Source organism: Apteryx mantelli, chromosome 12 (assembly GCF_036417845.1).
Source record: "Apteryx mantelli isolate bAptMan1 chromosome 12, bAptMan1.hap1, whole genome shotgun sequence".
In the NCBI taxonomy this organism is placed as follows: Eukaryota; Metazoa; Chordata; class Aves; order Apterygiformes; family Apterygidae; genus Apteryx; species Apteryx mantelli.
This window is the reverse complement of record NC_089989.1, coordinates 17,415,169-17,441,785: the sequence shown is the minus strand read 5'-3', so window position 1 is coordinate 17,441,785 and position 26,617 is coordinate 17,415,169. Positions and strand designations below refer to the sequence as shown.

At 59.5% G+C, this 26,617-nt stretch overlaps 3 protein-coding genes across 11 annotated transcripts; 2 read left to right on the top strand and 1 right to left on the bottom strand.

Annotated features, from left to right (window-relative positions):
• Positions 1 to 2,800: 2,800 nt before the first annotated feature.
• Positions 2,801 to 13,899, bottom strand: CCDC71 (coiled-coil domain containing 71). Of its 9 annotated transcripts, none has more exons than XR_010885388.1 (5): positions 13,838 to 13,899; positions 9,931 to 11,231; positions 5,960 to 6,096; positions 4,183 to 4,783; positions 2,801 to 3,489 (listed from the first exon to the last, which is right to left on the bottom strand). XR_010885388.1 is itself a non-coding variant. In XM_067303382.1 (3 exons), the coding sequence occupies exon 2, from the start codon at positions 11,169 to 11,171 to the stop codon at positions 9,960 to 9,962; it is 1,212 nt and encodes a 403-aa protein (XP_067159483.1). In that variant the 5' UTR covers positions 11,172 to 11,231; positions 13,838 to 13,899; the 3' UTR covers positions 2,801 to 3,489; positions 9,931 to 9,959. The 9 variants fall into 9 exon arrangements, 1 of the variants encoding a protein (XP_067159483.1); XR_010885389.1 differs by having other exon boundaries at positions 4,432 to 4,783; XR_010885386.1 differs by having other exon boundaries at positions 2,801 to 4,783.
• Positions 13,900 to 14,137: 238 nt separating this feature from the next.
• LOC106498971 (uncharacterized) lies at positions 14,138 to 18,902 on the top strand. Its single transcript, XM_067303368.1, has 5 exons — positions 14,138 to 14,361; positions 14,619 to 15,004; positions 15,690 to 15,850; positions 16,271 to 16,403; positions 18,115 to 18,902. Exons 1-5 carry the CDS (start codon positions 14,208 to 14,210, stop codon positions 18,319 to 18,321), a joined length of 1,041 nt encoding a protein of 346 aa, XP_067159469.1. The 5' UTR covers positions 14,138 to 14,207; the 3' UTR covers positions 18,322 to 18,902.
• Positions 18,903 to 19,587: 685 nt separating this feature from the next.
• On the top strand, positions 19,588 to 23,599 carry KLHDC8B (kelch domain containing 8B). The gene is made up of 6 exons (XM_067303367.1): positions 19,588 to 19,609; positions 20,329 to 20,814; positions 21,750 to 21,914; positions 22,045 to 22,269; positions 22,471 to 22,572; positions 23,065 to 23,599. The coding sequence occupies exons 2-6, from the start codon at positions 20,442 to 20,444 to the stop codon at positions 23,259 to 23,261; spliced, it is 1,062 nt and encodes a 353-aa protein (XP_067159468.1). The 5' UTR covers positions 19,588 to 19,609; positions 20,329 to 20,441; the 3' UTR covers positions 23,262 to 23,599.
• Positions 23,600 to 26,617: the final 3,018 nt, after the last annotated feature.

The window sequence follows — 26,617 nt, the reverse complement described above, 5'->3', positions numbered from 1 at the left end:
CTGGGCTGAGCTGTTTGTTCCTGGAGGAGGGCGGCCGGCGCGGCCCGGCGCGGCGCCTGTCTCCTCCTCCGGCGAGCGGTGCCAGGCGAGGGGAGGGACCTGCCCGCGCCAGGCCTCAGCCAAGGTGAGGCAAAGGCCAGGTGAGCGCCGGTGACGGCCCAGGCGGTGCCCAGCGCCCGGGCGGCGGGGCTGCGTGGGACCCGGTGTGACACCTCTGCAGGGCTGCGCAGCACCCGAGCAGCAGTGCGGGGAGCTCCGGGAAGGCACCGCCGCCACCAGCCACGCTCCCCCGGCCCCCACGCGCCTGCCCGTGGAGGGATCCTGCTCCCTCCCCGTGCCGGTGCCCCGGGCAACCGCTGAGCCCCAACCCGGCCAGCCTGGCGGCCAGCCTGGCCCCACTCACCACGAGCAGAGCTGCCCTCGCCGGCGGTGCCTGGATCCCTCTGGCTGGCCGGGCTGGGCGCCGAGCCGGCAGCCCCGGAGCCCCGCTGGGAGCACGGTCGCACACGGCTCAAGCAAGACCTCGCTCCCACACCGGGACTGTGCTTTTTATTAGCCAAGGCTGAAGGAAGGAAGAGGTCCCGTGTGCTCTGCACGCCAAGGTTAAGCCCTGGCCACACGCCGGCGAACAAGGTCGCGGGAAGATAAAGCAGCAGCTCCTGGGCTCCTGGGGCTGCAGGCGCGTGACAGCCCTTGGCCCCAGGCAGGACAGCAGGACGCGAGGGAGGCCCCATCCCCGACCCAGCCCAGGCTCATCCGGAGCAGCAGAGATGCTCCCAGACAGGAGCATGGGCAGAGCCCTGCTGGCCCTGCGCGGCTTTGACCTGAACACGCTGAAGGACCTCAGCTCCCGGCTCCAGCACTGTGAACCTCCCACCTTGCTCCACGGCCAGCTCGCCACGGCCAGCATCACAGGGCAAGCCCGGCTGCTGCCAGAACCGCTGTCAGGGGAGGCAGGGGAAGGGCAGCTGCCTGCAGTGGCGAGGACGGAGCCAGCTACCCTGAGCCGGCCTGCTCGGGCGTTGTGGTGGGAACAGCCTCGCGCTCACCTCCATGGCTTCCTCCCCAGGCTTGGGGGCAGTGTCCGGCCAGCCCCTGCACAGGGCAGAGCACTGCTGCTACTGCCCGGAAACCCGGCAAACGGGAGGAGCTGAGGGTCTTCCCTGAGGCTCCTGCGGTGAGGGGGGGAGTGATGCACACCAGCTCTGGCTGCAGGGAGGCAATGGGAGAGCTGGAAGATTAACCGATAAAGAGCCATTAGCACTGGCCAGGGTGTCTGTATCAAAGGGATCTTGCCAAGCAAACCTCATTTGCTTTGAGGAGATCGCAAGTAGCCTGATAAAGGTGATAGTAACAGGATCTCCAAGGCAGGAGGTCATCGCTGCCTTTCTGGAGGACTCTTCAGTGAAACAAGCTCTTGCGTCAGTGTAAAATGCAAGCGGCCTGCGGCCTGGGCAGCTCCATCCCAGGAGCGGGGAAGGCCCAGCAGAGCCAACTGCCAGCAAAGTTTCCCCTCCCAAGGCCACCCCCGCACGCCGAGGCTGGGCCTGCTCTCAGCTGCTTCTCCCCCATACGCCTGTTATTGCCTGCTGCAGCTCCGCTGCCGGCCGCCCTCCGCTCACAGAGGGAATTCAGCCCAGACCATGTGGCCCAGAGCACAGCGGGAAGGGGAGATGACACGGCCGGGGGGAGCAAGCTCCTCCACTGCACAGAGATCTGCCAGCAGTTCTGACTCAGCTCTGTCACCAGCATGTCAAAGCTGCTGAACATCCACAGTTACCTTGGGGATCAGCGACTTGAGCTCCACCAGCACCTTTCAAGAGTAATTAGCGCACTTTCACCATCATCAGCAAACCATTTGACTCCCAGCTCCGAGGGGCAGAAGCGGGAAGAGCCAGCACTTGCAGCTTTGTGGGCTTGCAGAGCAGGGCCCCAGAGGCCGGCAGAGCCTCTGAGCTCCTCTGGCAGGGAGCTGGTGTGCAATAGCACTGGGGCAGCCTCTCACGCCTGGTCAGTCCTGCTTGGACTGACATGGTTGCACCTCAGCAGGTGGTCAGCACTTCCCTGAACATCCTTATTAAGCAGGAAGACCACTTAATCACTTCCCTTCCAGGGGAATTAGCTCAAGCAGTCTCCATGCCTCTGGGCCTGACTCACGCAGGCGCTGCAGCTTTCAGGTCTCTGCGAGAGAAGAAGGTAGGTGGTTCCCAGCTGTTCCCGATGGCACAGGGAAGAGACGATGTTTGAGGCCACGGTCCCAGCACCATTAGTGCCGGGTCAGCGCACCGACTGCCCAGTGGTACAAACTGGATCTGGATCACAGGCAGGCGAACAATGGCATTTCTGTGGAATTAGCCAGCCGCGCAATACCGGCTGCGGAACAGGCAGATCCAGAAAGAAGTTAGAGGGTAGGCAGACAGACGGGACCTGGCAAAAAGCCTGTCAGCGCAGAGTCAACCCAACACATATCTAGGAACTAACCTGGAATGCAGATTTATGCCAGTTCATACTGGTTCAGCACCCAGTAACACTTGTCTGGAACATTTTCGATCCTGAGCCAGGCATTCTTGAACTGGATTTAGGTAACCCCAAACCCCACTGGGGCATTCAGCACTGCACTGGCAGGAATCGGGGAGTGGGAGGAAGAGAGAGTGGCAGCGGCGGCAGTCTCCAGCTATGCATGCCCTGCACAGCAGCCAAGCACACCGGAGACACCGCCCTGTCGAGTTCAGCTGGGGTTCAAATCAGGAGCCCCAAGAGGAACGGTCTGGCAGGGCCCAAAGACAAGTTGGACACGCTGGGCGGTTCTGAGCACCATTTTACTGAAGGGCTGGACACCTGCTAGGACTTCATAACAAAAAGTTCACTTCATATAAGAAAAAAGACAGTCTGTTTTTTGTCCCGTTCCCTCCTAAGAGCGGAATAATACTAACGCTGCCTTTTCACTAAACAATGCCATTCCAAAATATACAACACTGAATGTGGAGCAGCCCAGCCTCATATTAAACATTAAATATTAATATAGCTTCAGAAACATTCTACACAAACAAATGAAACAGTATAAAGTTCACTCAAGAACAAGGTGATCAGTTGTTGTAAATTCGCCATACAAAAGTTTGTTACTCGCCCTTCTGCTGGGCGATGGCCGTTCCCCATCGGACTCCAGGGACGCTCGCCGCTGGGACAGGGCAGCCGTGGGGCGCTGGCACGAGCAGTCTGGGCACGGCAGGTCCCTGCTCCCACAGGCGTCGCTCAGGATTCCCGGCCACCGGGAAACTTCCGTGGCTAAGCTGGCTGCATCAGTCCCAGCCAGAGCAGGTCAGTCGCACTGCAGTCGTGGCGCCAGTTCTCTTAGAGACGATGGTGGGCAAAGATGAGTTCACGGGGCTGGGCAGTGCCTCTCGCTACCCCAGATCCCCCGTGCCTCACGGACTGACTGCTGTGCCACTGCTCTGGAAATAATGTTCCTCAGAAATGCTGCATCAGGAACTATGAGGAGAGAATGACGTTACACTCTGGACACTGCATCCTCCCCGTGACAAATTCCAACGCTAATCACGTCCCTTCCCAGGCCTTGGTAGTTTGACGGACTGGGGCATGTTTCAAAGTGCTCGGCTTTGAAGTCTGGGCCCCTGGGGGAGGAGGGGAGGTACCTCTGGGGGCAGCTTTGCAGCACCCTCTCTTTTATACCAGCACTGCGTGCCTGACTGTCTGTGGGAATCACCAGACTCTCACAGGGGCTGCCTGTAGCAACAGGAACGGAAAGGGCTAATTAAGACAAGGAGGAGAGAGTCCCAGACGATAATAAGGCCTTTGAGGGACTCCCCAGGGGCAAGGCCTAATCGTCCCCGCAGGGGAAGTTATTTCAGATGCTCACACAAGGAAGAGCTGCCCTCTCTGTGAGGGCTTCCAGAGGGTACAAGTCAGCGCACACCAGGGGGGCTCTGCAAGCTGAGAGAGCGGCTTCCCTTCCTTGTGACCACCTGAGCAAAGCCTGTTTGCGCAACTAATGAAGGACGGAAACCAAAGGCCAGAAGAGGTGCTTGCTTCAAAAGGGCATCTCCCTGCCCTCCAGAGCCTGCAGCACCAAGTGCCTCATGTAACGCCACCAGACAGAGAAGGAAAGGCTCCATGAGCTGGACAGGGATGGAGTTCAAGAAGTGCTACCAGTGTGCTACATACTTAGCTCCCTCTATTTGGGGAAATCCTCCTGTAGCAGAAGCAAACGAAGCTGGTCAGCCAGACGCTCCTGGCATCTTTGGTTTTGCCTAATCCCAGCTTCTTCCTTTTCAACCAGACTCCTCAGTCTTCTTAAGCAAACTGAGGAGTCCGGCCTCAGCACCACTGCTTTGGAGGCAGCAACCGGCCAAGCTGCTTAGTGCTAACGCTGTCACATCTACAGATATTGTTCAGTCGACAGTTGAGGCTGACCTAGTGGTGAGGGCTGGCTTTCCTGCCTTCTGGGATGAGGTCTCCGCTCCAGAGTCAGCAAGGCACCTGGCACCTGTCTAACAGCATCCAGCTCCGGGCAGGAGCAGGCTGCAAGGAGAAGGAAACCTGAGCACAGCACAGAGCCCAGGAGCATGAGGGCTTGGGAGCAGCCTTCCCAGGCACCCTCTCCAAGGATGGTCCCAGTCTGCCCAGCTCAGAAAGCAAAGGGCTGCAGCACCTCTGAGAAGGCAAAAGCTGCCACAGAACAGTGCTTCTCCTCAAGCCACCTCAGCTCCCGGAAAGCTGTCTCCATCTGACCACAGGACCAGAAAGGCCAGTGCCACTTCGTATACTGAAAAATAGAAACAGTCACTTCCACACAAACCAAGCTGCTTGAGCTGCAGGTGCTTCACACAGCATGGCACCAACTCTGCCAAGCGTGGCAGAAACCAGGATCCACTCACCTAAACCTCCTCTCCTGCCTGGGAGGCTTCCCAGCTAGTGTTACATTGCCCAAATGCAGTTAAGAGACAAGTCTGCTCTCCCTCAGCACACATACCTCGTGCCATGGCCAAAGACCCAGCCCCCAGACAAGGTAGGAAACTTTGGCCCAAGGGGAAAGCACCCAGAGAGACTGCCACCCTTCTGCATGCTAGCAAGGTCTGGCCATAGAACCAGGGCGACAGTCACAAGCCAAAGGGCCAAACTGCTGCTCAATTTTATGCTCAGGCCCAAAACCCAGAGCATCCCCCCATCATGCCACAGTTGGAGCAGGGGGACTTCCACCCAGCTCCACCAGTGGAGAAGTGCTGCTGATGTCCAAGGGGGCTCTGGCAGCAGGAAGGCACAACACATTCAGCTACCAGGCAGGGCCGCCGAGCTGGGTGCACAGCAAGCCCCCAGCGACTGAGTGGCCCCACTCACCAGTGGTGCTTTACCCCCAACTGCTCTGAGATGGTCTTAGCTGGCGACTGGCTGAACTCTGTGCAAGGGAAAACCAGACAAGGAGGGGTCTGGGCCAGCCAGCCATGCCGGAGGGAGCAGAACGCCGTCCCTGCAGAACAGGCGGCGCCAGCTCCTCACCGCTCTGCGGGGGACTGACCGCAGCAGGGTCCTGGAGCAGGGCTGTGCTTGTCCTGGGAGCACGGCAGCAACAGGCTGGGCAGACGATGCTCTGGTCTGAGAAGCATCCAGCTACATTAGCACTCGCTACACTCTGCAGAACACACCTCTTCCCCACACTAAAATACCAGGACATTTAGAGTTCTACTAGTGGGCTACAAAACAGGAGTAAAAAAGAATCCCTTCTTATTTTGCAGAAGAGTGCTTAAGAAGTTCTGCACAAGGATCACTACCGCAGCTGGCTCTGGGGTAGAACGCAAACAGCTTGGAAACAGCAGCACCACACTACATGGCTTGCAGGGAAGAAATTCATCCAGCTGAAAGTAGTGGCAGAAGGTGAAACCTGATCACTGTGCACATGAGCTTTAAAACAATGTTTCTACTAATTAACTAATTAAATTTCAACCTGGTACGTGATGTCAGCTGCCCCTTCACCTGCCTGCCGGATAAGCTGCTCTCCCCGCGGACCTCACTGACGGACGTCTGAAGCACACAGGAAGCTGGTCCGGTGCAGGCAAAGCACAAACTCTTGCTTCTCAGCAGCTGAATAAAAGGAGAAATGATTTCCACAAACTCAGTCTGAAGAACAGTCCTTTCAACTCGGTTTGAATCATTTCTAGAAGTGACAATGGCACAAATCCATGTGGTAAAAGCATTCCTAAGAGAGCGTCTCCAAAGCTCTTGGCTGTCACAGCGCCCAGGAACAGCATAGGCCAGGTTAGGCACTTGGATGAATTCAAAGTGACTAATACAGAAACAGGTCTGAACAACCTGCACACAGCACGCTCAGCAGAGACCAGAGCACTCCCGGCAACACATTCTCTACCTGCTGCGCCAGTAACTGCCGCTGCAGATCCCTGGGAGGCAAATGATCTAATCGTAGTCATAGAAAAATTTAGGTTGGAAGGGACCACTTGAGATCTCTGCTTAGATCAAGTCTTAGGCTTGTTTTGATCAAACCCTTGATCTTCCCTAAACACCAGCCAACACGCAGTTACAGCACAGGCCCTTCTGCAGCCTCCTGCACATCAGTGTCAAAGGACGCGGATGCCAGGAGTACCTGCACACAGCCACAAGACCAAGGGCTGCAAAACCTACCACTAACAGGTTGCAGGGACCCTGTATGCCAACACTGGACTCACTGGGAAGTAACTGTCAGGCAGCACTTGTTGACATTGGCACAAGAAGCTATAAAAACCCTCTGTGATTAACCAGCTGCTTTCCTTCCAGCCAAATTCCAAAGTCATCTGCACAGGAGAAGAAGAGACATCAGGAGAGCAGCGAATCAGTGTGAAAGACATCCAGCAAACTAGATCTAAACTCCGAAAGCTCCAGTGCTGCCCAGATAGCTCAGGTGCCCTGTGGTCCCTATTACAGATGTGCAGAAAAGCTGCCAGGGATTTGACTGATCACGGGCAAGTCCCTGAGCCCAGAGTTACAGGGTGCTCAGTTCCCTCTCAGGAGCCTCAGTGATACAGCCCTAGTACACAAACACTTCTAACGCCCCCCCTCTCTTTGCAGAGCAGAAGACCTTTATGCTGGTGGCCTGGGGAGGATACCAGGCGAGCCATCATTATCAAGTGTTTTCAGAACTCAGCTCAGTGCCTAGAAAGGCACAGCCCTGCTAAGGCAGTATGCTCTGCTTGATGTGTTTAGCAACAGTACAAGCCAAGTCTGTGACTGGCAAAGTTTCAGACTGGTGAAACAAGAGGTGACAGAACAGCGGGGAGACAGGGAGCAATTCAGCAGAGAGAAGTATGACAAAGGCAAAGGATGCATCCTGATGTGTTGGCCTCAGGTGCTCAGCTTCCTGGAGGCTGTTCAGGCAGGAGGAAAAGCAACCACAACCCGAATTCAGCTGCTCTTCCACCCCAGAGCCCAGGCACTCAGCTAAGGGGGAAGACACATCTGCTCACTGCACAGAAAGAGGCTCCGGAGACAGTTCTTGGTGCCCTTATATGGGGTTGGGAACAAGGGGAAGCCACAAGAGCAGCCTGTCAGGCAGCGATAGCACAGGCTGGAGTTCAGAGCCCTCCTCAGGAAACAGCCAAAAAGAGAAACTCCAGTGCAAGACTTCAAGACCTGGCATTTGAGAGCGTGGGAATGAGAAGGGTCTGAAGGGATGGAAACAAAAGAGACAAAGCAACATTGGCTGGGCAACAGTGATGGAGGGTCTCTCTTCATCCAGCATCGTGTCAGGAAAGGGGATCTCTCTGCCAGGGCATTTTAAAAACACAGAAGCAGAAGAAAATATTTCCTCCTGCTCTCCAGCCAACCAGCGGCATTCACAGGTCAGCCTCAAACACTGCAGCAAATTATGATCTTTGACAGCAACTCAGTTACGCACAGCAAAAACAACACAGAACCCGAGCGTGTGATTCAGAGCCTGCAACCACCTCCTGAGGGAACACCTTCGCCCTGCTAACAGCGCTGCCCTACCTGGGCGAGTGGGGAGAACCCTGGCTGCGCCTCGGGACACCCAGTTTCTCGCTCCTTAGTGAAACTTGTTTCTCCTCTACATGCTTCAGCTTTCCTCTCCGAGCTGGGGATCAGATACTGACCCTTTTTATAAAGCACTGAAATCCAGACAGGTGCTAGAGAAGAGCTGGAATGTAGGGAGCCGTGGTTTCCCAAAGGAGCTCAGCCTTTCAGCCAATATCCACACAGATTACTAGGTCAGACAACTGGTATTTTGAGCTGGTGAGAGAACAAGTGGATTACTGGCCTGCTGCTGCAGAGGTCTCAATGCACAGCGGTATGCAGAGCCAGGCCCGTGCTTGGCCTGACACTGCTGCCTCTGCCCAAGCTGCCATATTCTGCTTTTGCAGTGTCCAAACTGGGATCTTGTAGTCAGTCACGTGTAAGACTACGAAGGCCGTCCCTCCCAGGCGGCCGCTGCAGCACCAACCGCTTGGACGTGAGTGCTTCTCACGGAGTTTGCGGATCCCCTCCCTGCCGAGAGGAGACCCGACCTCAGGCTGCGTACAGTGTGCGTTCCCATCCAGCACCGTGCCCCCAGGCGCGGGAAGCCTCAGCACAGCCTGCCTGCAGCGGTTCTGCAGTGCCTCCTGGGGACGGGCAGAGCCTGCAGTCGGGGAGCTTTCACGCCTGCCACAAACCATCTCGCAACATCCCCAAAACAACACCAAGCTGTTATCCATCATGATATGTTAATGATGGTGGGGTATTCTCCTCTCCTACTGCTTCACTCCCACAAACCGATAGCAAGAAACTCTCTACATTTGTTTTAAGTGCTGGCATATATCCTCCCGACTCTTCTGCTTTTCTGCTTTGTTTCAGGCTCAAATACTCCACTGAACTCAGGGAGAGGCAGGATGTATCTAATACATTCAAACACAGCAGGTATCCTCTCCACTGGCACCTAGAATCTGCTCCTGAAACGTTCAGCAACAGCAAAGCAGTTAAACTGTGGGAAGGAAAGAGTAAGTAATTGCTATTAACAGCTCCAGCTTTTAGGCTGGCAACAGTCACAAGTTCATTTTCTAAGTTTGCACCTGGGGTACAAGGGAGCAGAACACCACTGGGGTTGGAGACAGAATCGCTCTTTAGAGGCAAACCCATAAGACGAGCGCAGAGCTTCTGCTACCAATGATGGAGGAGGCACCTAGAAATGTCAGGCAGACTGGCAGGCAATAGCCCAGTAACACTCCCGCGCTTTTGTGCGGAGGTAATACCAAAAGTACGATTAAAACAATACTCAACTATCAGCTGGTAATTCTCCAAAATTGCATGGCGTTTTTGGAGACAAACAAGTGGCTATAATTCTGCCTGCTTCGGAGCTGTTCAAGAGCCCAGAACAGACTGTCACAACACTGAATCACAAAGAAATCCTGGCACCTTTCAACAAAAGACTGGCTGAAGGGGAGGGGGAACAAAAGCTATTGAACCCAATCCCAGAGGGGTGGAGGAAGTGCACCTTCCCACAGTTCCTGGGCAATATGCACATATATAGATATATAGATATATAGATAATAAAGTTATAAAATTTGATCAAAATAAAACCAGTAAATGTACAGCTTGAAAAAGAGCAAATATCACAGTGCATCAATGTCATGAGAAAGTCGTATGTTCTCCCCCTGCATGAGAGCACAGCCTGCCACGTTTAGAAAAGACCCCACAGAAAGCGAACGCTTTGACTTGCTCGGCTTGCCGTGGGCAAGGAGTCACCATCCTGCATTCCTAAACGTGGTTTTGTACTTATGCAGTCAGTTCTGCATAGCAGTGGTAGACAGCCAGAAACAGCACTGGAGCAGGCTGCTCCATCTGCAGGTGTTAGTCAACATATCATCACCAGACACTAGAGATCCAAAGTTGCTCTTAAACTTTTCCACGCTCTGGAGCCTGGCTCATACTTACTTACAAAAAAAGTGACAAAGTGAAGAAATTCAGGGGACACTGTGAGAATGAGACAAGGGCTGAATTCGGATCACAGGGGACAGGTTGACCCTAAGAATTTTCTGTGCTCTCCTCCTCACTTCGTCATCAGAAGAGTTGTCCACCTTGATTGCCCGGAATTTCAGCAGATTCAAAGTGCTCTGAGCCCGCTGAGGTTTATTTTGGACAGGAATGGTATTTGTTTTCTTCTTCTGTGGTGCTTCTCTCACCTCTGCAGCTCTTTTCCTCTTCTGCCCGACAGTCTCCTGGTGACTGCTGCTATCCTTCCACTCTGTTTTCCCCACGGGAGCCTCCTTAGCTTTGACTTTCAAAGCCTTGGATTGCGGTGCTATGGTGCCGCCTTGAGATGAGCTCCCCGTGACTCTCCCGTTCAGGACTCCCGAGGCTTTGCAAGCATTACTCTCCTGCAGCACGCCACCCTTTGGTCCCTTCAGAAGATTTAAAGTGAGGGTGGCAGAATCTGGCGCTTTCTTCATCAAACGCTTATACCCCTTAGCTTCTGTTATTTTAGTGGTCTTGCCTGAAGAAGACTGCCTTGGTGGACTCGAAGCCTTGAGGAGTTTAAGGTCCGAGGGCGAGATTCCAAGACGCCCCTGTTTGTACTTGGATTCCAAACAGGAAGCGGTGGTTTTCAGTGGCACCAGAGCTTCCAGAACCACCGACAGTCTCATTGCTGGATATACATCAGGATACATGTTTGCAGGAAAGCCCACTGCCGAGGCCTTGGACGTGCCAGATCTTGTCTGCTTCAGGGAGTTCAGCAGCAGATTTGTGGAATTACCTTTCGAGACAGGCTTAGCGGAGACCTTAGAAGAGTTCACTGAAATGCCTGTGGGTGAAGCAGACACCTTTGCCACAGCTGCAGTGTTTCGAGCTGGAGTTTTAGTGGAATCGGACGCGGTCGTGGCGGCAGTAGCAGTGGCAGTGGAAACATGTTGTGTGCTCTCTTTTGTTTGATTAGGCGTGTCTGCTGTACATGAACTGTAACCATACACATCTTTACTCCTTAGAATTGTGGGCTGATAGCCTTCCTCCTTGAGGCCCTGAATAAAGGCCACCAGCTGGGTCTCTGTGTCTGAAAGGTCCTTGGACATTGGGTTGAAGACTCGGAGGGCTTCCTCCAGCACTTTTTGTCCTGCAGAGGAAATTCTCGACCAGGAATGGACAGCTTTTTCTTCCACATTGTTCACTGCAATATTCATGGCATTAGGCAAGTAGGTGCTTCAAAAGGTCCAAATTACTGGAAAAACAACCCTTGACACCTCAAAAGGAGAGAGAAGATAGTTAGCTTACAGCAACTGGAATCATCTCGCATTTTTAAGTAGGGACCTGAAACCATTAAGACTAGACCTGGCTACTCGCAAACATCAGGTCTGATTCTGTGCATAACTCAAATTAGCAGCAGCATCAAGAAAATTCTGTCATTGTTTCGTCTTTGCAGTAAAACTAAAGCATTCCTATTGCAGAAATAACTTCAATCCTAAACAAAGGTTTCAGGCAATCCCATCCAACCCATCCCAAGATGAACTGTTCCAGTGGTCAACTCAGTGAAATTTGCAGCTCATTTCCAGTTTGAGTTTGATAAGCCTCAGCTTCTGGTAATCAGATCTCATTTTGCCTTTGTAAAGCAGCCCTCCATTAAATGTTTTCCCTGTGCACATACTGAGACTAACATAATCAAGACATCTCAGCACTCTTCAATGAACTATACAGCCCGAGTTCCTCAAGTTTATCCCGGCGTCATGTTCAATTTTCCAGCTTTCTATTTGATTCTGCTCAAAACTGATTTTGAGTCCCTGCCAAATTTGCAGCATCATTCTGAAGAACTGACAGCAGAGCTGGAGGCTATTTCAGTCGCTCTTTGTTGATGCCAAGTACTGTGGAAATACAACTCCATTCCTTGTTTTTCCAATGTCTGAACAATGGTCTATGACTCGCTGTCACAGCAAACTGCTGTTGACCCAAGGAGCTCACTGCCAAGTGAGTAGGAAGTAGGAAATTCAAGAAGGGCAGCAAGCAGGAAGCAGATAGCACCAGAGCCGTGCATACAATGGCCTGAGGGACAACACTCAGCTCACCCCTACGGGCACTAGGCAACTATCTGCCTTGGACAGAAGCACTAACTACTGCTTTAAAAAAAAGGAAGTTGAAGAGGAGCCCAGGCAGGAACCTGGGAGAACTCAAACTATTTCACACTGAGCTGGCTGCCCAGCCAACTCCACAGCTGGAAGCAGTGGCAAGAGGTTATAAAGTCTTTAGCTTCTTAACCTCATCAGGAGTGTTCAGTGAACAAGCTTCTTCAGAGAAATGCTGAAGGTCTCAGAGACGCTATCAAAGAGGGCAGGACACAGATGAGAAAGTCACAACTGGAAAACTAGCACCTGAGCAGAGTAAGGAACTGTTCATATCTCAAGTTCTCTCCAGAGCTCCAATTATTCTGCAGCCACAGAGCCTGGGAGAGCCAGTTGTGGATGAGGTGCCTGTGCCGCCACGAACAGTACGGAGAAGACACAAGCCTATAGCTTAAGCCCAAAGTCAACAAAGGGATCCTGAGGGGGTAGCACAGGTCAGCAGGTGGGTAACAGGCTCCATGCGATGGGCTCGTCTCCATCAAGCGTTCTGTAGACGTCGCAGCAGAAGAGGGATTTGGAGAAGGACAACGCAGTTGCTTTGCAACACTCAGGACATCTCCCACAGATGAGGGGAGGCAGGAAAGAAAGCACTGTGGCAGTGCTGAAGCTGGCATCATTGGCTAGATGTGAGATTTGTCATCTCAAAAATGAACAAGAAGTACTAGGCAGAGTGAAGCAAGCAAGGACGCAAAAGCTTAATGCTGATCTGGTAGAGAGGGAGAAAGCACAACTATCAACATGCTTTCAACAGACAGCAAAATATATCATCTTCCGCCAGGAACTTCATGCTGCACCAAGCCCAGGAACAATCAGAACACCTTAACGGGTACTTCTACGTCAGCCGGGCTGGGACCTGACATTCATGGCAACTATGTTCCTGTATCACACAGTGTAACACATGGTATGAGAGAAAGATGGCTATAAACAGGCACACACTGATATATCTCGTCCAGCCAAAAGCAAGTTTGTTCAGTCAACATGTTATCTGAGGACGTGCCGTAGCAAAAGCGTCAAAGGGCCACAGACCCACAACGCTCCTGATACCAATGCAGCTGCCACGCAAGCAAAGCGCTGACAGGATGAACCCTTACGCAATGCTCCAGCTCTGCCAGGCCAGGCTTAGCGGTCTGACTGCTCAGGATCAGACCACAAGCCCTTGAGGAAAGGGTGGGCTCCAAAACACTTCACTGGACGCACTGGAGGGACGAGCGGGCTGTCAGCAGGGATGACGCAGAGACATTGGGCTGAGACAGCCTGCGGAAACGAGCCCGTGGAGGTTGGCGTAGACACCAAGGAGGACTCACTGGAGGCTGCCCACAGGCAAGCAGCCTCCTGGCTCGGTCTCGCCTCCCGGTCCGCCCCTCTGGGGAGGAGATGCCCCTTCCCAGCTGCCCACCCCTCGCTCCCCTCACCCTAGGCTCGGCCCAGCGCGGGGAGACCTGGCCGGCCACCCTCCGGCCCCCCGGCTCCGTGGGCTGGAGGCCCCCCGTGTGCGGGGCGCCCCACGCGGTGCCGGTGCCCTCGCTGGGGGGTGCGGGGAGGTGTTTGGTGCAGACAGCGGGTGCGGCCCCCCCGCGCGGCCCCCGCGCCAGCTCCGGGGCCCGCGGGGCGGGAGCAGGAGCGGGACCCTCGGCGCCGCGGCTCCGCCTCCAGCGCCCAGGGGCCGCCCCGTCGGGCGGCTCGGCAGCGCCCCCGCCCGGGAGAGCGGGGCCCGGGCACCGCCGGCCCCAACCTACCGGCCGCCGCGAGACCCACACCCGCCGCTGCGCTGCCACCGCCGCTCCAACATGGCCGCCCGCGGAGCGCCGGAAGGGCCGCCCCCTCCCACTTCCGCTTCCGCCCCCTCCGCTGACCCCCGCGCCGCGCCCACACCCCGCGGCGGCGCCTTCGGCCGCACACTCTCGCACGGGCCACGCCCCCCCGCGGGCCACGCCCCCGCACGGGCCACGCCCACATTCCGGCCCCGCCCTCTGCCCCGCCCTCTGCTTCCGGCGGAGCCGACAGGGGGCGCCGCGCGGGGCCGCCCTGGGCGGCGGCGGAAGTGGTGCACCGGAAGCGGCGCCGTATCCAGGTAACGGCGGCGTGGCGCTGCCCGGTGCCGGCGCGATGAGCGGGCGGGCGGCGCGGCGGCGGCGGCTGGTGCTGCACGTGGACCTCAACAACACGGTGGTGGCGGCGGACGCGGTGTCGGGGCAGGGCCCGCGGGCCGCGCTGAACAGCTTCCTCAGCACCGTCACGTGGGGCGCCGCCGGGCCCGCCGGTGAGCCGCCACCGCCCGTGTCCCCCCGCCGGCAGCGGGACCGGGGCCTTCCCCGCGGCTCGGCCGCTCCGGGACGCCGCCAGGCCGCGGCGCCCCCCTCCCGCAGGAGCTGGTGCCCCGGGATGGCGGGGACGAGGCCTGGTGCCTTGCCGGGGCTCCCCTGCTCCGGACCCCCCCGGACGCCAGGGACCCTCCTGGGGGCGGCCCGGGGCTCAGCTCCGCTGGCGGCACTTGCTGAACAGTCTTCTCTCTTTCAGGCGAGTGGCAGTGGGTGAGCGACCACCCTTCGCTGGGACCCCCCTGCCCGGGCGCCGTCAGCTACTACTGCCGGTACGGCCGTGATCCTGCCTTCACCGAGCTGGGCCTGGGCCAGCACTTCAGCAGCCTCCATGCGCACTACCTGCAGCTCCTGGAATGGCCGGGCAAGCCTCACAAGGTGTTCTCTGTTCAGGACGAGGAGAACAAGCACTACCACTTCATCCTGCCCTCCTTCTTCCGCCTCCTGGACGCCCTGCACCGCGAGGGGAGGTCGTTTGCCGTTGTCTGCAGAACCTTTGGCACGGACCTGCCTCGTGTTCTCCATGCTGTGCACTGTGCCCTGGCGGGGCAGCACCCCCAGTTCCCTGGCCTGCGGGATGTGGCGGTGAGTGCGGCCTGAGGGCTGAGCTGCCAGAGAAGGGCAGAAATCTTCCTGTGATGTTTACAGAATGTCCTGCCTTGAACTCTCCGGGCCGGGCTAGTCTCAATCCGCTTAGCCTACCTACGTTTTTAAATAATTGGCCTCTGCAAGAAGAAATGCATCCAGCTTCTCAGGAAGAGCCTGTTAGCTAGGGGAGAGCATGTATGTTTGTGAATTCTGTGCTGTTTCTGCTCACTAATGGCATGTGTTGTGTGGGAAGGATCTCTTCCTCTCGAGGTATCCCAGGTTCAAGCATCTCTTCCCACAGAGAGGGGGTCTTTGCAGCAGAACAGGACTCCCTTGGTCGGAGCTGATTGCAGCTGTGCTCTCCCACACTTCCAGGATCCTGGACAGGAACGCTAGTACCAGGGTTGAGAAGTCACTTTGGTTGTTCCTCAGAGAGTTGACAAGGAACAGAGTCTGAAACGGGAGGAGCGAGTAGCTAGGTGCTCATTCATTTTGATTCCCCAGAGGAGGAAAAGCTTTTATGTTATACGGGTTCCTTATTTTGTGTGTGTTTTCCCAGCACTGTCCTCCCACACTGTCATAAGGAGTCTCTAGCCCACTGTTTGTTGTCTGTGACAATGCGCTACACAATCTGTCTGCTTTGGAAACCTTTCATCTTCTCTTGCTTCCAATGATACTGCAGCTCTCTGTGGACCTCACTCCTGGCCAAATACGTTGCAGTAAGCGAGAGGTTGTGCTGAGCAGGGGATCAGAGCGACTTTCCACCCGTGAAGATGGAAGAAAGCTTTACAATTACTTCAGCTCTTTCGAGGGAATTGGAGGCTTTCAAGACCACTTTGACTGGTGAGAAATAGGCCGCTGAGGAAGTGAGTTGGGCATCTTCTCCTCTTCTCCGATTCTCTGAGATAGCTCCTAGTTTTGAGGTCTTCACCTTGTCATGGTTTCTGCGCGGCCCCCCCATAACTTCTGTCCTCCCCATTTTGCCATAGGGAGACTGACTGGGCTCTTACATCTTTCCTCAGGTCTCCATCCCCTGGTGCCTCTCTTGCTTTTCTCCAAACACCCTCTAATGTATCATCTGGCTGCAAAATGCTTCTCTGGTGGGAGGCAGCAGTAGGCAGAGGAACAAGACTGTCTGTCTCTTGTCCCATTTCCCTGGCTCTAAGGAGTGAACCAAACCTTGAATGCAGACTTGCCCGGCTTTACGTGTGAGCTGTTGGGGTGGCCTTCCCTGACTGTTTGCTGTCCTGCTTGCTCTTTCAGGTGGGCCAGAAATCAGTTCTCTTCACAGGGTGGGAAGCCCCTGTGGATTGACCCCCACGATCCCAGTGTTCACCATATTTTTTTTGATGACAACATCCGGCTGGATGACACGGACACCATTGTTCACCCCCAGGTAGGTGGCCGAGCACCCCTCGGGTACTAGCTGCCCTGGCTGGAGGGTGTCCCTGGCTAGTTCAGGCACATTTTGTTCCCTTTCGCCCTCTCATCCTGATGCAAAGGGGGATCAAGGCTCAGCCCTGGTGTCGCTACAGCCCAAGAGATTAGAATCAGCGAGAGCGATGCTCAGGGCTGTCATTGGGGAGGATGAAATCGGCTGTCAGCACAAACCAGCAGGTGTTCCCTGCCCGTGCTTGCTGCCAGCTCCGCTGCTCAGCTGGAGTGAGTCATCCCCACTCCCTGCTGGAAGCCAGCAGCAGGCCGGGCAGCCTCTGAGTGCGGCTGAACCTCCTTTATGGCACAATATTTAAAGGGCAGCGTTTGTGCTGGAGCACGCTTGAGAAGGGAACGTTAATGCAGACAGAAATGCGCTTGGCAGTTGGACAGCTATTGATGCTTGAACACGAGCTGCAGCTCCGCCGGTGAGTCTGAACCTCCGGCCTATTTCCATCTACGAGGAGACAGCATGGGGGGAAGGAAGCGTGCGGCAGCCTGTGAAAGGTCCGCAGCAATTACTGGGCACCCGGGGAGCGGCAAGGAGAGGGACACTCTGGATATTCACTCGCACACAAGCTCTGTCAGTCACTGGATGTGTAGCTGCTGATGCGAGTTGTCACTGCCCAGAGCAGGCCTGTTAGAAGGAAGGTTTCGGTCTGATCTGGGCTGTTTCAAGTGAATTAATGCAGAAGGCTCTGCTAAGAGCCTGGGGCCTCTGCTTGCTGCAGCTGCTGCCTTGCCTGGCTGCAGCAGCCAAAGAGCGGGGCTTGCTCAACAACGCCTGCTGAATTTCAGCCTTGGGCTGTTTCCCTGATCAAGGAGCTCCTCCTGTAGCTGTCTGTGGGTCAGCTGGGTGGCCTGGCTTGTCTCAGGGCATCTGTGAAGATAACCTCAGGCCCCTCGGGGCTCTCCTGACACCAGATCAGACAGGTAGGATCAAATTATCTCAGCAGCAGACTTAGCTGGGATCTGAATGGCAGCTGAGCCTCTTGCCAGCAGGGCTCATTCCTGTCGTCAGGGCTTTGGCTGTCCTGCAGCCGGTACGTGCGGAAGGCCAACGCCAGCTTCCTCTCCCCCGTGTCACCAGCTCTGCAGAGCTGGGCCTCTGTGTCAGCGACCGCAGCAGAGCGGGGCAGTGCTGGGAGGGAAACAGATTCCCAGGTGCAGAACGGGGTAAAGGTCAGAAGTTAAACTTGCTGTCCCCTCCTCCGCCGTGCGGCTGCACCCACTCCGGTGACAGCCTCCTTTGATAAAGGCAGAGTGTCGGCAGAGGTTTTCCTGAAGTTGGCCGCCTCAGAGTGTGGTTTTCTTCCAGCTGTGTGGTGTGGCCCTTTCCTCAGGGGAGACTCTGCCACATGACCTGAGGACTCGGTTCGGAGCAAAAGTGAGACTCTGGCCTTGCTGGTAGATAAGGGAAATCTGGGGAAACTTAATCTTCTACCGCTAGAGTGAAAATGGGAGCTCGTGCCCTCTGCCACCGTCTCGCTTTGCAGGATGTTCACGCAGTTAGTGTGAAAGCACCCAGCAGAAGCAGAAGGTGGGATCGCCACTAGTGTGGCGCGCAGCAGGAAGCGTGTTTCGCTGCCGTGCTTTGTGCGAGGCACGGCCGGGGCACTGCTGCCGGCGGAGGCTGTGAGTGCTTCTGCGCTGTGCTCTGCTCTCTCCCACAGGTGTTTTCAGAGCGGGGCAGCAGCAGCCCTCGGTGTGCTCCCACTTCAGAGCTGTATGACATTTGCCTGGTGCAGACCCATCTCCTGGAGGCCATTGCCGATGAGAACTATTTCCTCCGCTGTGTGCAGAGGTGTGAGGAGAACTATGACCGTTACCTGGCCTGCACGGAGAATGGCTCCCCGAGCCAGCTGTGGGATGGACAGTGACGCCACTTCAAGGGCCCAGCCCCAACCTGGGCCGAGGGGCTTAAATCTGGGATGCTCCTTGCTTGCTACCCCACACTACCCCAGGGCTACTGCTTTGAGCTGTCCCCTCTCCTCTCCAACCCGTGATGTGCCCACTCAGTTGTACCAGGAACCTCCAGGCCCTCTCCACGAAACACAAGTGTCCTGGGAGCTTGTGTGATGAGATCCCTGGGTGGAAACTGCTTCCGCTGGGGTCCTTTCCTCAGCTGCGCTGTGAAGAGCTGTCTGCCGCGCTGGAGCCCCTCTGCCGGCGGTGCTACCTCTTGGGTCTGCTCTGAGGCTGCAGCCGGGGGCTTTGCACCCGGCAGGGTGTAGGGCCGGGGGCCTCCAGCTGCTACCACAGCACAGGCAGTTGCGCTGGTGCTCGGGCCTCCCCTGTTACTCCTGCCTCCTGCAGCGGCGGCTGGTCTGGAGTCGGTGCCACTGGAAGTGCGGCACTGTCTGCGGTGTGCGTGCGATTGCTGTTTGCTCCACGGTGTTCTCCCGAGCAGAGCTAGTGATTCGATGTCACTTCTACCTGTTTTTAAAGCAAATCTTTCTAATTTGTTTTTGGTGTGAGATTCCTTCCTGCCTGTGCTTCTGCCTGTGCTTGCAGGGGGGAAGCGCCCTTCTGTCCCTGTTTGTTCACGGAGCTCAGCAAAGCGAGGAGGAAGCTGCCGGTCCTGGCTTTGGGACCAGAAACACCTTCCTGACTCTGCTGAGAGGCCTCTGAGCGCTGGCTCTTGGGCTGGCGCCAGCCACGCACTCATGCTGGCAGCCCCCAGTCGCCCCTGTGCTCGCAGTGGGCTCTGCTGTGCATCCTCTTCGGAGCTTCTCAGGAAGGTGAGGCTGTTCCAGCAAGGGCAGCGAGGGCCCCTGAGGAGCGCGGGGTTCGGAGCAGGGGTGCGGGACGGGCGCCCCTCCCTGCTCCGAGCTGCTGCGGCAGGGCCTCTCCCCGCTGTTTCCTTCAGTGACTTTTGGACGAAAGCGGGAGTCGTGCGCAGGCACCGGGTGCCGGTGCGGCGAGGAGCCCGGGCTGGCGTGGCGGAGCCGGGGGGGGTGGCGGGGGGCGGCCGAGCCCCGCTCTGCTCCGTTCTGCTCCGCTCCCCTCCGCTCGGCGCCGCTTGCCCTTAGCCCGGGCGCGGCGGGGCCGCGGCGGGCAGGTGCGGCGGGGGGGCCGCGGCGGGGGGGGGCGCGGCGCCGCCCCCGGCGGCAGCGGGCGGGACCGGCGCGGGGCGGTGGCGCGGAGCGCGGCGGAGCGGGCGGCGAGGTGAGCGCGGCGGGCGCGGTGCCTGCCCCGCTCCCGGGCTGCGGCGGGGCGCCGGGCGCCGCGGCTCCGTGCGGGGCGCCCGGCCCGGGACGGCGGTGCGGCGCGGGCAGGGCGGGGGCCTGGCGGGCGCGGGCTGCGCACCGGGAGCCCCGGGGAGCCGGGACCCCGGGGAACCGGGACCCCGGCGGGGAACGGCTGCGGGCTGCGCACCGGGAGCCCCGGGGAGCAGGAGCCCCGGCGGGTGCGGGCTGCCGACTGGGGGCACGGGGGAGCCCCGGCGGGTGTGGACTGCACACCGGGAGCCCCAGAGAGCTCCGGCGGGGGCGGGCTGTGCACGGGGAGCCCCGGGGAGCCGGGACCCCGGCGGGTGCGGGCTGCGGACTGGGAGCACCGGGGAGCCCCGGTAGGTGCGGGCTGCGCACCGGGAGCCCCGGGGAGCAGGAGCCACGGCAGGTGCTGGCTGCGCACCGGGAGTCCCAGCGAGCCGGGACCCCGGCGGGGGCCGGCTGGGGGCACCGGCGGGGGCGGGCTGTGCACGGGAGCCCCGGGGAGCCCCGGCGGGGGCGGGCTGTGCACGGGAGCCCCGGCGGGGGCGGGCAGTCCTGAGGAGCTCCGGTGGGTGTGACTTGTGCACCGGGAGCCCCGCGGAGCCCCGGGGCCGGAGGGGAGCCGTCCGTGCCCACCAGCCGCCTCCGCTGATGCTGCTGCTCTCCCCGCAGGGGAAGGTGTGCGGGAGCCGGGCCAGCCCCGCACCGAGCCCCGCCGCCGCGGGCCGGATGGACGGCGCGGCGGGGACTGGGGCCGGGGACCCCCGGGGCGGCTGAGCCGCTCCATGGCCGCGGCCGCGGCTGCCTTCGCGTGGGCCTCCTTCCCCGCCATGCCCACACAGCGCGTCTACTGCAGCGCCGTGCACCGCGACGGGCAGCTCTTCGTGCTGGGCGGCTGCGGCGGCAGCGGGCGCCCCTTGGGTGCCGCCGAGGTGCTCGACCTCCCGGCGCAGCGCTGGACCACGCTCCCGCCGCTGCCCACGCCGCGGGCCGGCGCCGCTGCCCTCGCCGTGGGCAAGCAGATCCTCGTGGTGGGTGGCGTGGACGCCTCGCAGAGCCCCCTCGCCTCCGTTGAGGTCTACAATGTGGACGAGGGCAAGTGGGAGAAGAAGGCGGCCCTGGCCCAGCCGTCCATGGGCATCTCCGCCGTGCAGAGAGGTGAGGGGCTGGGACACGGCCTGCGGGGACAGGGATGCTCGAGGCGGGACGTGGATCTCGCTGCCACTTGAGACATGGCGCAAGGGCTTTGCCCCGTAGCCCCCAGGCCACCCTGTTAATGGGGTGGTCGCTCTCCAGCCCGGCTGTCCCCGCCCGTTCCGTGCTCACAGATGCCCCTTCCCGGGGTGGGGATGACACTGTGCTGTGGGCAGCTTCTGGCCGGGCGGCTCCCGCAGGCCCTGGGACCTGCCGCACCGGGGGTCTGGCCTGGTGCTCCCTGGCACAACCCCTGCCCTGCCGAGCCCCGGGCACCGAGCCCGTCCAGGGCCGGGGATGCCCCTGCTCAAACTTTGCCGAGCAGCCTCCGAGCCTCGGTGCAGCAGCGCCCAGCTGTGCGGCGCGGAGCCCTGTGTGGCGGCGTACCCTGCGCCTGCTCCCCCAGCCGGGACGCCACAGCCACGGGCGAGTGGGCGAGGAGGGGAGAGGGGCCCGCGGCCGCGGTGGGAGCCGGAGCGGGGCGCCAGCCGGCGCGGGGCGAAGTGGCAGCAGCATTTGGCAGCATGGCTGTGTTGCCATGGTGTCTCCAGGGAGATGCTGCTGACTGAGTATAATTAGAGCCGATGGCCTTGTGCTCCCTTCTGCATCCCATCCGCTGGCAGCGCAGGAGGGCAAGCGGGGCTGTGGCGGGGTCCGGCCGGCGGCAGGGTCCGGCCTGGCCAGGCTCACCGCCCCCCAGCCAGCCGGGAGAGCCTGTCCCGGGGGCAGGGAGGGGGCCGGGGGGCCGCAGCGCTGCCGGGCATCCGCCACTGCCCCTGCCTGGCTGCACCGCGAGGCCGGAGCGCCGTGGCTCCGCGCCGTGCAGGGCAAGCGCCTGCCCCGCTGCTGGCCGGGCCCCGCGAGCATCGCTCCCCGCCTCGCCGCCACCTGTTTTGCAGACGGCGCCGTCTACGCGCTGGGCGGGATGGGCGCCGACACGTCCCCGCAGGCGCTGGTCCGGGTGTACGAGCCGGCGAAGGACCACTGGCAGCCCCTGCCCTCCATGCCCACCCCCTGCTACGGGGCCTCTGCCTTCCTGCAGGGCAACAAGATCTTCGTCTTGGGTAGGTGCTGCGGGGCGGGCGGGCGGGCGGGCGGCGCGGCGCAGCGAGCCCAGGGGGGTCCGCAGCCCGGCGTTGCAGCCGGCAGGCCCCATGCTGCCCGCGGGCGCCGCAGCGTCCCCTCTCTGCGCAGGGGGCCGGCAGGGCAAGCTGCCCGTCACCGCCTTCGAGGCCTTCGACCTGGAGACGCGGAGCTGGACGCGCTACCCCAGCGTGCCCAGCCGCCGCGCCTTCGCCGGCTGCGCCATGGCCGAGGGGGTCGTCTTCAGCCTGGGCGGCCTGCAGCAGCCGGGGCCCCACAACTTCTACTCCCGCCCCCACTTCGTCAACACCGTGGAGATGTTCGACCCCGCGCAGGGTGAGTGCCGGGGCTCGTCCAGCCACTGAGCTTTCGTGCCCGCGACGGCAGCGCTGCCTGCAGCCAGCACACGACCCAATGCCAAGATGTTCGTGCCGTGCGGCCGGGGGAGATGCGCCCCCAGCCTCAGTGCCCGCCCCGGCAGCCGGAGACGAGCCCCGGGACCGGCGGGGCGATGCTCGAGCGCTCTCCCCTCCCCAGGTGCCTGGAGCAAGCCGAGCCGCGCCATCCGCATGAGGGAGAAGAGAGCCGACTTCGTGGCCGGCTACCTCGGAGGAAGAGTGGTGGCCGTGGGTGGCCTCGGTAATGCCCGGGGAGGGGGTGCGTGTCCGGCCGCCGGTGCCAACCGGGCAGGCAGCAGCCTCCTGTTTGGAGAGGGGGATGAGCTCTGCAAACAGAGGGAAAAATCGATCCGGTTTGATTCCCATCCCCGTTTTATCACCCATCGGTCACCCGCCCAGTGGTGGCTGGGACAGTGCAGCCCCCAAAACCCCTTCGTCCATCACCTCCCCGCCTGCTCCGCAGCCCGGCGCCTTGGAAAGCTGCTCCGGGGGAGCCGGCTGCCCTTGCCCAGCGGCTGCTGGTGCCCGCCGCCGAGCTCCCTTGCCCCTTTCCCCCCGGCTCCGCGCCGGGCTGCAGCGCCGCGGCCGTCTCCCTCCCGAGGCGGCTGGGTAAAGGTTAGCGCTGTCCGTCAGCCGCGGGGCTGCGGCGGGAGGGGTGCTGGGGGGGGCCCGGCGCCATCCCGGGGGGCGCCAGCGGGGCGGGGGGGGCTGAGGCCGTCCCGTCTCTTTGCAGGCAACCAGTCGTGCCCGCTGGACTCGGTGGAAGGCTTCAGCCTCTCGCGGAAGAAGTGGGAGCCGCTGCCGCCCATGCCCACCGGCCGCTGCTCCTGCTGCAGCTGCCCGGCGCCCAGCCTCCTCTTCGTCATCGGCGGCGTGGCCCAGGGCCCCAGCGGCGCCGTCGAGGCCCTGTGCCTGCGCGAGGCGCCCTGAGCGGCGCCCCGGGGACCGGCCCCAGCGGAGCACCAAGTGCCTGAAGTCGGGGACAGGGTGGGCGCGCGCCCGCGCCAGCTCGCTCGCGGGAGCTTGCCGCGCCGCAGGCAGCCGTGGAGGCAGGACCGGCGCCAGCCGTGCTGTGCCGTGCCGTGCCGTGCCATGCCATGGCGGTGCCGGGGCGCCGGAGGGGGCAGCGCGGCCGTGCCGTGTGTGTAGCAGTGCGTGCCGTGTCGTCGTAGACCCAGTCGATGTCTCATGTAGCGCAGAGGTGCCCTGTAGCTCAGTGCCTAGGAGGTGACGTAGCGCCTCGAATAAACGCAACGCGTGGAGTTTTACCCCGCCGGAGTCGTGTGCTCCCTGGGCTTCCCGAATTGCTGCGGCCTGCTGGGGCAATGCCCCCCGAAGGGCGCCCCAGGGCAGAGCGCCGCGCTTGGTGCTGCTCTGTGGCGTGGCCGGAGCAGCTCAGCGGAGCAATGCAAGCGCCAGCGCCAGGTGCTCCGTTTGCAGAGGGAGGGCTGGGCAGGGGGTGCGCTGCCTGATCGCAGCCTTGCTCCTGCCCGGCCTCTCCCGCAGGCGAGGAGGTGAGTGTGGGGGGGGGTTGTTTCAAGAGGGGGCAGGGGAAGTCCCTGCATCCGAGCTGGAGCGTTTGGGATGGGATGCACCAGGCGCTGCCGGGGAGGTGGGAGTGCGAGCAGGGTGAGCGGCCGTGACGGGGGCCTCGGGAAGGGACGAAGCTCCACCAGCCATCCCGGTGGGGCTCACGTGCCGGCTGAGCGGGGCTCGTCCTGGTGGCTCGTGCTGGCTCAGGAGGTCGCGGTCCTCGCCTGCGGGGCTCCTGGCTTGCTGCCTGGCCGTCCAGGCTCCTTCCCACTGCCTACAGCCCTGCCTCAGCAGAGGAACGCAGCCGGGCACCCGGGCGAGGGTGGCTTCATCCAGCTGTTTTGGCAGGGACTCCCACCTACCGGCACTGGGAAGAGCAGCAAGCTGGCACCGTTGGCGGGTGCTGTTCAGGGCTGCAGCGGCGCAGGGAGCCCGGCACGGTGGGCTCGCCTGGGCGCTGCTGCCGTCAGCTCGGTGCAGAGTCGCTCGGAGCACAGAGCCGTGGTGGCAGGCGCAGGCCAGGGCTCTGTCTTTTAAGGACAGGACAGGAGGAAGATCTCCCGGCTCTGGGTAAATACCAAATGTGAATGCCTGACCTTTCAGAAAAGGCAGCCAGCGTGATCCCTGGACGGGCAGCGAGGATCGCGAGACGGGGAGCCAAATTACTGCAGAGCGTGGCATTAGCTAGAGCGCTGCTGGAGCCGGCTGCTTCGTCTGCCGTGGGCGTCACGCGGGAAAAGTTGGAAATGGTTCAGACAAGAGAAGGTCTGAGGCCTGAAACACCTCCTGCATGTTAATGGAGCGAACCTCTCGAGGTGCTTGGGTTAGGGGAGAGCCGGGGGGTGAAACTTTGGCAATGCTGCCCCGAGGGGACGTGCCCTGCCCGGCCCGGCTGCGCGCCTGCCTTTCCGGAGGAATATCCTCGGATACCTGGGCTCCTACCTCGGCCAAGTCGTTCCTGCGCCTGCCTCTGGAGTTGCTATAGAAACTGCCGTGCGCCAGAGCCAAGCACCCGCAGGGAGCCCCTGCTCCGCAGCCCAGCGATCCCCCAGCGGCCGGGGCACACGGGGGCAGCTCGCAGGGCTGGCGGCGAGCCCCGAGGCCGGGCAGAGGGGCGCCTCCGAGAGCCGGGCGCCTCCAAGAGCGTTGCTACATCTCCCTGGCGTCCCAGCCCTGGCGCCGGATGACTCCATTCTCATCCCAACCTTCGTGACTTGGCACCCTAAACCATGCAGTGAACCCGGCCCTGCGTGGTCCGGCCCCGGCGGAGGCTCCGGGCACGTCCGCCAGCCGCAGCGCCGCTTGGCCGTTTCAGGCCCATTTTTCTGCTAAAAAGCACCGATCTGGTGCTGAGGCTGCAGCGGGGCATTACTGCATTAGCGGCTGTTTAATGTCAGAGGAGCACATTCACGCGCCGCATCCAAGCGGCTTTGAGTGCCTTAGTTTTCAGCATCATTTGCTTGTTTACTAGCAGAAATTAGGAATATGACTTGCAGCTTCTAATGAGCGCTCGAGCCGTGATAGCGGCAATTGGTGAGCAGAGATAGTGAGGGGAAGATTCATCACTATGTAAAGATTCATTATCCCATAAAGATATTTGCCGTGGTTACACTAAAATAGTAGCTCATCGGGTGGCCCTGCTTTTCTGGGGTTCGGCTCTGGAAGGGAACAGAAAGAAAAATCTGTGACCTTCCCTAAAAGTTTGGCTTTCTCATTCTTTTCTATCTCTACTTTTGGGCGCAGGACCAGAATCCTGCCCAAACGACGGGAAGAGAGAGGCTGGAGCGATAGCCAAGGACAGGTCAGGATGGATGGAGAAATCTTCAGTCAAAAGGCAAAATAAATCACGATGGCCTTGAACGCGCTGGAAGACTGACACAGCACTGACTGCAGGGTTCCTGTGAGTCTCCAGTGAAAGCACGCGCACTTTGAAGGAAAAAAAAGTTAAGCAACATGCGCAAAATATATTGTTGTCTGTCTCCTGCCATGTTCTTCTAATTTCTACCAAATGAAAAGCTTCAAGTATCTGGCCACACTCCCTAACGCTAGAAGCACAGTCTGTTACTTCAGATATAAGCAGTGCTACAAGCCAGTGCCTGGCAACATTACTAATCTCAAAGGAGCTGCGTTACGGATGAGGGAGGCAGGGCGACTGGAAAGGGAGTTAGCTGTCAAACCCATAATTAAAAAAATATGTTTCTCCATAGAAAATTTTTTTGGTTGTCGGGAGAGATGGAAATACAAAATCTCATTTATCATATTCCACAAACTCGGTAGACGCTCGAACCGGAAAGCTCCAGCCATGTCAGAAATATGAATAGCTCTGCATAATAACCTAAAATAATGCACTGAGCATGCACCGGTCTTATCTCCGGTGCCCAAAGTGCTGGAAAATCCATTCCTAACAGCAGCGGAAGGGCTGTAAATGAATACAGGGACCTACGAGCTGTTGAGAAGAGAGTTCTAGACAAACTTTGTAATTATGGACAGGCAAATGATGAAGACAACGGCGTTTGAGGCAGTGCCGTGTATGACCCGCGACGCGCGGCACGACTCGCAGCTGGTAATGGAGCCGCGCATCAGTCTGTAGAGCAGAGCCGTGCGGAGCTCAGGAGTACAGCGAGGCCTTCATTTATTCAATAAGTGCCACAAACATTAATGTTCCCTGCAGCAGTGCTCTCTGGAGAGAGGTTAGACTTTAAGTCCGCAGCTGTCTTGGCCATTACCGCAGTCCTGAAGTAAGAATATGATTC

What these genes read in the sequence shown, in the direction of transcription:
- CCDC71 (XM_067303382.1), bottom strand. Translation starts at nt 11,171, where the DNA reads ATGAATATTGCAGTGAACAATGTGGAAGAAAAAGCTGTCCATTCCTGG.
- LOC106498971 (XM_067303368.1), top strand. Translation starts at nt 14,208, where the DNA reads ATGAGCGGGCGGGCGGCGCGGCGGCGGCGGCTGGTGCTGCACGTGGAC. An exon ending in GGGCGCCGCCGGGCCCGCCG is followed by an intron (nt 14,362 to 14,618) that starts GTGAGCCGCCAC and finishes TCTCTCTTTCAG; the next exon opens with GCGAGTGGCAGTGGGTGAGC. An exon ending in TTTCAAGACCACTTTGACTG is followed by an intron (nt 15,851 to 16,270) that starts GTGAGAAATAGG and finishes TTGCTCTTTCAG; the next exon opens with GTGGGCCAGAAATCAGTTCT.
- KLHDC8B (XM_067303367.1), top strand. Translation starts at nt 20,442, where the DNA reads ATGGCCGCGGCCGCGGCTGCCTTCGCGTGGGCCTCCTTCCCCGCCATG. An exon ending in GATGTTCGACCCCGCGCAGG is followed by an intron (nt 22,270 to 22,470) that starts GTGAGTGCCGGG and finishes TCCCCTCCCCAG; the next exon opens with GTGCCTGGAGCAAGCCGAGC. An exon ending in GGTGGCCGTGGGTGGCCTCG is followed by an intron (nt 22,573 to 23,064) that starts GTAATGCCCGGG and finishes GTCTCTTTGCAG; the next exon opens with GCAACCAGTCGTGCCCGCTG.